The 12,656-nt window shown below is 36.0% G+C and overlaps 1 protein-coding gene across 5 annotated transcripts in view; it reads right to left on the bottom strand.

Annotated features, from left to right (window-relative positions):
* Positions 1-12,656, bottom strand: part of LOC150109341 (BLOC-2 complex member HPS3) — a 386,547-nt gene that overhangs the window by 246,775 nt on the left and 127,116 nt on the right. For all 5 annotated transcript variants that reach the window (XM_090407481.1, XM_090407512.1, XM_090407505.1 and 2 more), the window contains exon 8: positions 3,484-3,659. In XM_090407481.1, the coding sequence (XP_090263607.1) occupies positions 3,484-3,659 (176 nt within the window). The remainder of the gene's footprint in view (positions 1-3,483; positions 3,660-12,656) is intronic.

Here is a 12,656-nt window from a genome sequence, read left to right as displayed (position 1 = left end):
TTGAATCCGAAATTTAAGCCTATGAGATAAAAAATAATGCAATCTGCTTGTATTCTGGCAACACTGTCATATGATAATACATACTGTAATTTTTAAATGCTGTTTAAATTTGATTTTGTGAAATATAAAATTATGTGTATGTGTGCTCAGTGGAGGTGACGTTTGCACACCACGGCGCTTGACCACACAAAGAAAGACTTGCTTTAGAATCTAGTTGGTGAACCAAAAGAAGTTTTTCAAAGCCTTTTTTCGACCGGTTCCTGAGTTAGTCGATCTCTGGCATGGGCAAGTGGCTTTTTTCCTCCAGAAACTCAGGTTTTCCATCCCATAAAATCAAGAAAATCGACCGTAGAACTGACACTATTTCAGACATTAAATATAATGTGTGTTAGGGTTAGGGACAACGAGATGGCAGCACTTGTTGAGCCGCCTCTTCTGCATGTCACTTAATTAATGATAGCCTTGGGCCAGCTATCTCTGATTGGCTACCAGTGGAGATTGAACTGCCCACTCAGTCTCCAAAAGTAGAAAGATGGAATAGGACTAAACGGCCTCGCCTACTCCCTATCCAGGAACAAAAAGGCATTAGCTGATTTTTTTTTTGTTATTGTTTTAAATTTTTAAAAATCTGCACGAATTTTGATGTTATTTATTTAATTATGGCTGGCAGATCGAAAAACATGACCAATGAACTTTGCATGCTGCAATAGATGGCATCACAAAACATGAACAGGTAAATTCTTGAAATATATATTCAATTATCCAGCAAAATCTTGTATTCAGAATTGGTGAAGTTCCGTTCTTGCCAGTTAAGAGAGAGAGAGAGAGATTCTACTGTATTACCAATTCATTTGCAGATGCATTTGTAGCATCCATTGATATCACATCCAATGCCACTATTGTGCTTGCATCAAATTCTTGCCATATCTTTATAAACTCAGTCTCATCCACTTCAGCTTTAGTAAGTGATCACTTAACTCAGCTGTTTCCTGTGCATTGTCACTTTCCTATTATCTATATTTGCTAGCTATCCGTCCATAGTCAATTTTCCATTTACACACACAGAGTAAAAGAATTCTCTCAGATTTCATTTGGCCTGTTCAGCTGACTCTTTTCATAGTCTGATTCTGTCCCATAAATGGGGCAAAATACACAGTTGGTGCTGCTAAAGGCCAAGTCATCTGAAGAAGGCTTCATAACCACAGGTCAATGAGCTGCAAACACAATGCTTATATTACTAGGCACTTATTCAATACCTTCTTAACCTCTCCTCTAGTTGAATTCAGTTTATCTGTGAATACATTATAACCACCTCATTGAATTCTTGTAAGGATATATTCTTCTATCAACCATGTCTCACTAATGCCAAAACTCTTATACATTTACTAATGTTAAGAATTTCATGTCTTTATTCCAAATGCTTCTGCTATTATTGGACATGAATGATAACCAACCACCAGGCTGATGAATGTTCAATCAACTCTTAAACGTAATCTATTCAAAAAGGTAGCCTGAGATGATTCCTCAACTCAATTTCCTTCTTAACTACTCCTGCTTGGCAAAACTAGTCCTACTGTTCTTCAGGATCAGTCCTGCCAAATCATCATTTACTCTCCATGTCATAATCACAATGTTGCCTCACTCATACACAAGAGGCAGAAAACATTACAGCACATCAGTACAGTGTGTATGTGTGTGTGTGTGAGAGAGAGAGTGAATGAGTGAGGTGATGTGATGTGATGTGATGGTTAGGGGTTCAAAAAGAAGAAATCTACTGACATTTTTCTTGAAGAGTTAGGAAATGCCTCGTGGGGAAGGCTGTTCCAGAAGACAGAGGAAGACGGAATAAATGAGGAAGAGGAAAAGCAGGTTCGGTGTGTTTGAAACTGAATAAAAAGAGATGTTAGACAGCTGCTAATCTTGTTTTAATCCCAACAGAAAGCAGAGGAATATGGTTGGCAGTTCACTGACTATTTATATTTACTCTTTCAATGAGCATCAGCTTCTCCATGCTCCTGACATGGAACATGGAGAAGTATTCAAAGGCAAATCTATCCCACAAGTACAAATCTTCTTTCCATCAAAATCATCTTACCTATCAATACTCTATGTCATTTTTCTCCTACACAACACTCAAGTAAGGTATGGTAGATGTGAACTGAGAAGTTCACATCTACCATACCTTACTGTTTTACCCTCTTCCAACAACTCACATCTTCTTTCCTATACCATACTTATCTCCTTTCAGTAATTTGTTCCTACCAGTAAAATTGTATCTCATGCTCCACTTGCTTGTATATAGAATCACTTACATCAAAAATTTCATATCTGGAAAACTTTTGTTCCTTAATGGCGTTGGTGTAGATGATGAAAGTAGCTGTGGTTGGTGGAGACAGAGAGTTGTAGAGCAGGTGCCTCCCTCGACGAGTCTTTGGCCTCCCTGGAGGTGTTACGTAATAATAATAATAATAATAATAATTGATCATTCAGTTATCATCATGGAATCATCATACAATCACCATATCCTCTTTCTTACCATTTTTCTGTCCTTACTCACCTTCCTTCTCCACCCCCCCTCCCCTATCTAGCTTAATAATTACCATGCACGTTTCCAATCTCACCAGCTTCTACTTGCTATTGTGAAGCATCTATCAAAATCTTGCTATCACATCATGCACTATTACACTTTCACTCATGCCTGTGAGAAGGAAACTTTGTTGGCACTCAACAACTTTTTATTTATTTATTATTTTTTTTTATGATGACCCCACACATGAAAGGTCACAAGATCTATAACACTACAGTGCCATGTGTGGGCATGTGATTAAGAAGAAAAGTGTCGTTTACTGATATATTTCTTAAAGAGTGGGAGGTTGTACTCAGTGGAAAAAACAGAATGGGGAGATTGTTCCAAAGAACAGAGTTGAATATAATAAAGGAAGATGATGAGAAGTTAGTTTGATGTGTTTGGCCAATGCCATATAGGTGTTGGCCAGTGGCTGTTCTATGTGCCTAATTAAAACTCTCATTCCATCATCATCACCTTTTAACCACAAACTATTCTCATTTACAAATGAATACATCACACAATTTGTACATCGTGCAAATTATTCAAGTCAGAGTTGGACAATTACTGTCTCCATTGTTATGCCTACTGCACGATTAAAATATATGCAAAGTGAACTCAATCAACATGCTAAATAAATATAAGAATAATTAATTGCAAAAATAACTTATCCTTGTTGCAGCCACTTGAAAACACATCTTACCACTAATGACATGGATATTTAATATGGAAATTTCGAGCTTGACCTCACGAATAATTTTACACAACTCACATTTTGATACTAAAACAGGGCCATTTGCAATTTAGTTTAGTTTAGTTTATTATTGTAAACGTTTTTAATTAAGTTATGAGAGATCTAGGTACATTTAACTTATATAGGGAACATCACCAGTAAAAACAAACAGCAAAATTCTTACCTTATGAAGTGGTCACCCATTAATGTGCAACATTTTTTATATAAACTTTCAACTCCAGGATCGCATTGCAGCATCCCTTTCAGCAGTAACTGAGTGCGAAGAATCATGTGCCCTTCACTAAGAAGGTGGATATAAGTAGGAGGACTAGAACTCTTATGAAACTGACCTGTTTCAACCTAAAATAAAACAGATTTATAAAATAGTCATGTTTTTTTAATGCAGAAACTTTTATTTTCCACATCATATTCACTATAATTTATATATATATATATATATATAGTGCATTATACTTCTGTTGCATCAGATGTAAAGAAAGACTGGTGATTATAATAGTAGTGCATCACAGTATAAACAATACCAAAGTAATAAATTAAATGTACTATTTTTAAGTTCTCTATGGTTCATTCCCAATCCAGCCATTCTTGGTCTCACACCTTATAGCACTACAATTGTGCCAAGCGGGATGATTTCTAGAATTTTTATGCCACTTTTACAAGGTCAGATTACTGCTTTCACTCTCTGATCCAAACAAATGCACTCAACTAATAACTGAAAGAATCCTCGCTGGAATGAAAGCCTTCATTCCATCAAGGCACTGCAAACCCCCCATGCCTCTTATCCTAGCCCTTGTTCGAGAAAAAAAAAAAAAAAAAAAAAAAAATGTGCACCTGCCGTCTATGATAAAAATGTAGCATATATTCAATGGCTTAAATTAAAAACTCCGGCTTCTCATTCAGCTTACACAACAGCCCAAAACAAGTGTGAAAAAAAAAGTTATCAATAAACTTGCCTCCTGTTCAACTGGAAGTAGAGATGTCTGGTCCCTTGCTAAAGCTGTAAGCAAAAGTAACTTCTGCCCTTCACTGTTCCCACCTCTCTCTTGTATCCTGATGGTACCATGGTAATCTAACCAAAGTAAAAGGCAGACATCCTGGCATCAGTTTTTTCCTCCAACCCTTGCTTGGATGACCAAGGTGAATCACCTCCTGCACTACCACAAACTGCCCACTGCAGCCCACCTCTGAACTTTTGCCAAAAGGACATAAGGAAACCCTCATTGATCTCGACACTAATAAATCTCCTGAACCAAATGGTATTCCTCCAGGCTGTGCTCAAAACTTGTGCAACAAAATTAACACTCATCTTGTATCACCTAATTAAGCTATCATATTCTACTAGTCTAATCAACAGCACAAAAGCAGGCATACATCCAACCTTTACCCAGACAAAAGTCAGCCATCTAACTATAATCCCATTGTTCTCACCTAAGTACTTTCATCAAAAGTGATGGAGAAGGTTATCAACAATCAAATTTTTCACTACCTGGAGATCCATTGATTAATTAATTAGTGATCACCAGGTACAGATTCCACCATTCCACAGCTGATCTCCTCACCAACCTCACCCACCTTTTCACACAGGGCATGGAAACATTTGGAGAAATCCATGTTGTCGCTCTTGAAATTTCAAAGGCATTTGTGTCTGGAATCGATTCCTCATGAACAGGCTACCATTTTATAACCTGCCTCCTACACTCTGTGATAGAATTGTCAACTTCCTCATTGGTCATTCACTGCAAGTCATGGTGGATGGCTTCCACTCAAACTTCTCTTTCGATGCTGGATTACTCCAGAGTTCTGACCTCTCACTCATACTCTTCCTTGTCACATCAATGACCCTCTCTCTCTCTCTCTCTCTGACTTCAAATCCTATTCACAGTTTTGCTGATGACATTACTCTTCATTCCTCTTCCTCATTCAAGAAACCATAATAGAAGCCTCAAGATCTTCCATAACTAGTGACTTAAAAAAATACTGATTTCAAATATGGATATTATTTCTGGGAAACTCCCATGTTACTCCTCTTAACAAACTATTATATTTATGGCTATTTTGCCTGCTTCTGTTTAGGAGTGCCCCTGTTTAAATGTCATTGGCTTTTTACTCACGGATTCTTAGGGCATTGTAGATGTATATTTACCAACAAATATATGTAGCATAAAGGAAGAGAAATTTACACATACCTTTTTCCTGGGTGTTGTGACTTGTCTTCTTTCTGCGGTGCGCAAACTACTGCAGTTATGGTGTTTTGGAAAGAAGTGTGTGTGTGGGGGGGGGGGTCTTAGGCAATGTGATAGAATTAAAATAGAAAATAGAAATAACTCGGGTTTTTTTGTATAATATATATATATATATACATATATATTATATTGTTAGGGATGGGTGGAGCGTTTTTTTTTATATAGGGTGGGAAAGGGTGAAATTTGTTGAAAACAGCAACTGATTTTTTATTGGGGGGGGGATTGATGGGGTGCGGTCCATTTCGACTATGCTTGGTCGTCGTCTGAACTCATGGAGGAAGTGGATGCAATGTCAGGTCGGTTTGGTGCTTCCGCCTTTGAAGTGTTTGTGTTATTGCCTATTAGTCGGGGTTGTGACCTCAATTTTACGTTGTAAAGATTCCAAACCTCAGAGATTATGTAGGGCCGTGGACATTGATAGAGTTCGCGTCACATTTTATGGCTATTGTTTCCGATATTCTAAGCATTTTTTCATTGTCTTGTCTGTCTCATCGTAATCGTCGGCCATCATAATAGACAGGCAAGACAATGAAACAATGCTCGGAATATCGGAAACAAGTGCTTCTATATTCACTTTCAAGAAATAAAATGAGAAGTCTGGTGCAATTAAAAAAAAAATTATATACATCTGAAAAGTTATTCAGCTATGAGATCAATTGACACCAAATAAAATATAAGCATGCAACAAAGTAATTCTGTACTTTAACATAATGGATCCATTACTAAATTGAGACTTCAGTTTTCTATGTTCCATTAACTCAAATGGATTAATATCCATTTGAGTTAACAAATGGATATTATGACAATAGAGATGTTGGAAGCCAGGAGAAACTGAGAAGGTTAATATGGTTGCTGGGAATTGTTTAATTCTTATTCATTGCAGAGCTCCTATTCTCCATAGATAAGCCCTATGATTATAGAGAGATTATGGCACTGACTATACTTTTTTAACACACACACACACACACACACACACACACACACACACACACACACACACACACACACACACACAGTAGGCCCTCTATTTAATGGACTAATTGGGGAAAGGGGTGTCTGCTATTGCTAAAAGTCTGTTAAATCAAATGTATTTTTAAAAACATATATTACTAATGAACTTACAATGTACAGGATGTATTAAAATGTACACTGAGTAATTTATACATGCCACTAAAATATCTGTTAAAAATAAAAATATTAATTTACAACAGGAACCAACCTTTATTAGAGTGCTTAAGAATCAAGACCGCCATGTAGCCTTTTAAGGAAAGCAGAGAACCAACCAGGGTTTTTGACCTAATGTCCTATCCTCACATTCTTGTGGTACACCCTGTTAGGTATCTAACCAGATACTGAATGAACAAAGATGGGCTGGCAATTTGGGATTTAGCCGACTAAATTCTATTCTTTTTGGTTTAAACCACAATGTAAAATGATGGTAAAATATGACAGAATTTCATGCCAGCTGGAGTGTCACCCAGTTAAACATGGCCCATGTTGTTTGTGCGAACAGCACAAAGTCAGCTACTAAAAGAAATCCCAGAACACATCCTAATCCAATCAGCAGAGCTCAAGATAGGATAGGTACTATCAATGTAAGATGCATCAATGGAAAAGAAATGGAACTAGCACAAGAATTGGATAAGTACCAGATGGACATGATAGGGACAACTGAAACAAAAAAAAAGGCAAAAACAGGTGAGATCTTTCTAAGCAACAAATACAAAATGTTATATTCAGGCAATAACAATCAAGGAAAAAAGGGAATAGCTACAATACTGAATACTAAATATGAGAATAATCTTGAATGGAAGGCAATATCAAGTAGAGTGATGTGGGCAAATATCAAAATGGAGAACTGGACTTAACAGTGAGACTTACTTATTTGTGCTTATGGTCCCACAGAAGGTCTAACAATGAAAAATGGAGGAATTTTGTGAGGCATTAGAGAAAGAAGCTGGCACAATGAAAAAGGAAAAGTTGGTCCTTGCTGGAGAGCTAAACAGCAGAGTAAGAAATGATTATCAGACATATAGAAATGTTTTGAGAAAATTTGGAGAAAAGCCCAAAGCTAATACTAATGGTAAATGCTTGCTGGATTTCTGTTCAGGACACGGATTGGTTATTACTAACATGTTCCAACATAAAAATATGCACAATACATGGAGAGAAGATGCATGAAATAAAGAAAGTCTCATTGACTATGTTATAGTTGATAGTGATGTTTTCCCACTGGTTCAGGATACAACAGTATACAGAACATTTAAAACAGGAAGTGATTGCTATTTAGTTTTGAGCAGGATAAAATTGAATTTCATATTGAAAAGGAGAGCGTGTAAGGAAGTTTTAAAATGAATCAAAGTTGGGCAGCTTTCAGAGGTAAATTGTAGACTCAAACATACAAACATCGTTCAAGAAAAAATGAAAGAGTTTGAAAACAAGAACCAAACCTGGAAATTCAAAGGCAAATCATGAAGCCAGAGAGAGATTGGTTAAGTGTCTGTAAGGATACAAAAATCTCAACTCCGTGGTAGACTCAGCAAGTTTAAAGAAGCAGTCAAGGAAAAAAAGAAAGCATATTAAAAGTTCCTGGCAAGTAAGTCAACTTGTGCTCTTAGAGAATACAGAGAAAAATGTAAGAAAGTGAAGCACTGTGTAAAACTAGCTAAACAAAAGTCATGGGAAGACTGGTAAGAACACAGAAAATTAATATTGAGAAATTGGCAAAATATTCTGGAGGTTATTAAAGAAGCTTAGAAATGGAGGAAAAAGTATAGTAAAAGGAATCAGAGATGATCAAGTTGAAAGGAAAAATGATGATAAAGATATTCTAGATGTTTTCAGCAATTACTTTGTAAGACTGCTAAATAAAACAAGCAGTGTCAGTGCAATGGTAGAAAACTCTCAACAGGAATGCAGTTAAGAATACACATCTATACCTAAAATAGAAAAAGTCATCAAAAACCTGAAGTGTGGAATGGCAGCTGGAGTAGATGAAATTAAACCAGAAATGCTCAAATATGGAGGTGTAAAAGTTTTGCAGTGGCTAAGTGCATAATTCAGAAGGCCTGGTCAGAGGGTCAAATTCTGCTTAATTGAAGCAGAGCTCTCATAGAACCCATCTATAAAAACATAAATGAAAATGAATGTAAGAATTACAGACATATTACTTGATTAATGAAGTACGCTTGAGAAATGGCTAAGAACAATTGCAGAAGAGAAGTGTGGTGAAGAACAATCTGGATTCAGATGAAATAGAGGTTGTCAGATTTTCACTTTAAGAGAAATAGTTGAGAAATCTTGGTAATATAACAAAGATTTATATTTAAGTTTTGTTCATCTGGAAAAGGCATATGACAAGTTGCCAAGACAAAAGCTCTTCAAATTGCTACAGTTACCTGGTGTAAATGGAATATTATATCGAGCAATATATAGTCTCTATTTAAGCTGTAGGCCAGCAGTTAGAATTGAAGGAGGTACAGAAAGATAGTTTGATGTTAACTCAGGTGTGTGACAATGGTGCATATGATCTCCACTACTATTCATTATCTATATGGATCACATTATTAAGAAAAATGGTATTAAATCTGATATCAAAATTGGTGATGTTAATCTTAGCTTTTTACTTTATGCAGATTATGTTATACTTCTGAATAAATCTAGCACAAGTCTGTAAGATTCCCTGACTAAATTGAGTAACTGTTGTAACCACTTTGGTATGAAAATCAGCAATAAAAAGTCAAATACAATGAAAATCTCAACCAACTTTCCTGAATGGTGAACCTATAGAACAAGTAAACCATTTCAGCAATTTAGCCAAAATTTTTAGTGAAGATGTCAAATTAAACAAGGAAATAGATAACAGAATTAGTAAAGCTGGTATGGTAGGAAGTCAGCTGAATAAATTTATATGGAATAAAAAAGAAATTAGTCAAAACATTAAATTAGCTGTACAGAAGACATTGTTCAAACCAATTTTAACTTAGAGATCTGCAAGCTGGGTTAGAAATAAAAAAATTGATCAAAGACTGGAGACCTCTGATATGAGAATTCTAAGGAAGATTTGTAGAATGAAGATATGCCATCATTGGAAATATCACATTAAAAATTATGATATTATTATTATTATTGTATGGGCACCTCCATGGAGTGTGAATACTCACCGCAGGAGAGCCAAACGATACGCATAATCTATCATACCTCTTCTTGAACCCATTAACAGATAAAGCATTTACAACTAACTCTGGCAACCTATTCCACTCATTCACAACTCTCCAAGCAAAAAATCTAGTCCTCACACTCATACTAACCACACTTCAACTTCCAGGGATGATCCCTTATTCTGGTCCCTCCAGCCAAGTGTTGAAACATTTCCCCAGCATTAATCCTATAAACCCTTTAAGCAACTTAAATGTTTCTATCATATCCCCTTTTTTCTCCTATCAACCAACTTCTGCAATCCACATAACCTCAATCTATCTTCATAGGAAACATTCCGCAAACCACTCACCATCTCGGTCACCTGCCTCTGAATCTTTTTCGATGTTGAAAGTTTATTTATCACTTGGTTAGACTATAATAAATTTAGTTTAATCCTTTATCCAAGTGTGAGCAAACAAAGTTTGCACCAGAAAGTATCTTCAGGACTGGGGGTAAGGTGTTGTACCACCTTACCCCCAACTACTCCCATAATGCAAACCACATCTCCTTGCAGATATGTATAATGTTATGCATTAAGGGAAGGGCCACTACCCAGACTAGTTTCGACCTTTATTGAGGTCTCTTCAGTGGGAGCCAGGCCCAAGTGGAGATACCAGGCAGAAGCAAGGTCAAAGGCCTGCTGCACTGTTGGAACAAGCATCTGGAGTAACCATGGCATTCCACTTATGAGACACTTTTATTGTTTTGCCAGATACTGGGCATCCATCATAGGTGAGGATCTCTGACATTGAACCAAAAATCCCCTTTGAGTATGAATCCCATCTCAAATTTGCCAGGCTTTCACGTGGCTCAACCAAGTACTGATACCGTAGATACATCACTTTATAACAAAGAAGAAGAAACAAAAAGACATCTGACACACAGTGTTTCTGAATCTTTTTCACCATTTCCTCATCCCCAAGAAACCCAGGAGACCACTCTTGAGTAGTAATCCAGATGTGGACGTATCAAGGCCTTATAAAAAGATATAAAAACTTTCTTATTTCTACTTGTTAATGGGTTCCACAATAGCCAAGTAATCTTATGGGCCATCTTAGTAACCTTAGCAATATGTGCTTTAAACTTTAACTCTCTGTCTACCAAAACCCCTAAATCTTTAGCTTCATCTTTATCCTGAGTACAGTGTCATCAATGTGATACACAATCATTTCCTTCGACTTACCTTTTTTTTTGCATCCAAATGGCATGAAACAGGAAAGAACCTAGCATTTTTAGCATTTAAAAATCTGTCAGAAAATATAATCTAAGGTGGTATGGCCACTTAAAGAGAATGGATGAGGAAAGGTTAGCAAAACAAGTGTTCTTTGGCAAGTTGGCAGGAAAAAGACTCACATATAGATAGATTGGTACAGTAAAAAGTGCCTTAAAAGACAGAAATATAAGATCTGATAATGTTGGAGTCTTGACGGATAACAGATTATAAATTAAACATTTAATTTCATATGTAAGCAAACAAAGTTTGTACATGCACAAACTTTGTTTGCTTGGATAACAGATTAAATCAAGAATATAATTTCTTGGCATCTTTAATTTATAATATAACCAAGTGGGAAAACTTTCAACAGAAATTAATTTGGAGGAAAATTGTTGATTGGAAGTTAATAATGGTATAACTTTTTCATGTAGTACTATCATGATTATCCCCCCCCTCCCGATGATGATGAGATATACTAGACGTGTGGAACAATTACTCTGAAAAGTTGTTAAATGAAACAAGCAGTGACAGCATATACTAGAAGTAGAAAAAACCATCAAAAACCTGAAATGTGGAAAGGCAATTGGAGTGGGTGATATTCAACCAGAAATATTCAATATGAAGATATGTAAGTTTTACAGTGGCTAAACTGCATCATTCAAAAGGCCTGGTCACGGGGTTAAATTCTGGATGATTCGAGTAGAGCTCTCATAGTACCTATCTATAAAAAGGGAAATAAAACTGAATGTGAGAATTACAGAGGAATTCACCTACTAAGTGTTCCTGGTAAGATTTATGCAAACAGACTTGAGAAACAGCTAAGAAAAATAATGAATGGGAAGCATAGAGAAGAACAAGCTGGATTCAGGCCAAACAGAGGTTGTTAGGATCAGATTTACTTTAAGACAAATAGTGGAGAAGTTGTGGGAATATAACAAAGATCTGCATTTAAGTTTCATGGACTGGAAAAGGCATGACAAGGTGCTAAGAGAAAAACGCTACAGTTATATGGTGTAAATGGGACATTATATCAAGAAATACATAGTATATATTTCAGTTACAAGTCAGCAGTTAGAATTAAAATGTGGATGGTTCGATGATAAATCAGGTATGAGAGAAGGATGTATATTATCTCCACTGTTATTCATCATCTATATGGATCACATTATGAAGTAAGTGGCATTAAAAACCTGATATCAAAATTGGAGATGTTAATCTCAGCTCTTTACTTTATACAGATGGACATATTCTAAATAAATCCAGTACATATCTGCAGAATTCCCAGACTAAGTTGAATAACTGCTCTAACAAATTTGGTATGAAAATCAGCAATAAAGAGAAAAATACAATGAAAATAAGCAGAAACAATGAAGACATCAACTGCATTCTGAATGGAAAACCTATAGAACAAGTAAAAGATTTCAGCTATTTGGGCAAAAATTTTAATGAAGATGGAAAATTAAACATGAAAATATACAGCAGAATTAGCAATGCAATAGTATGTTAGGAAGTCAACTGCATAAATTTATATGGAAAAAAAGTAGTCAAAACACTAAACTAGCTGTATACAAGACAGCATTCAAATCCATTTTAACTTATGGATGTGCGAGGCACGTTATAAATAAAACACTTGATCAGAGACTAGAGACCACAAATATGAGAATTCTAAGAAAGATT

The sequence above is a fragment of the Typopeltis vanoorti genome, chromosome 2, assembly GCF_054136105.1.
Source record: "Typopeltis vanoorti isolate ZY-2024b chromosome 2, IOZ_Tvanoo_1.0, whole genome shotgun sequence".
Lineage (NCBI taxonomy): Eukaryota > Metazoa > Arthropoda > Arachnida > Uropygi > Thelyphonidae > Typopeltis > Typopeltis vanoorti.
Note: the sequence above shows the minus strand (reverse complement) of the source record. Positions and strands in the feature narration are given on the sequence as shown.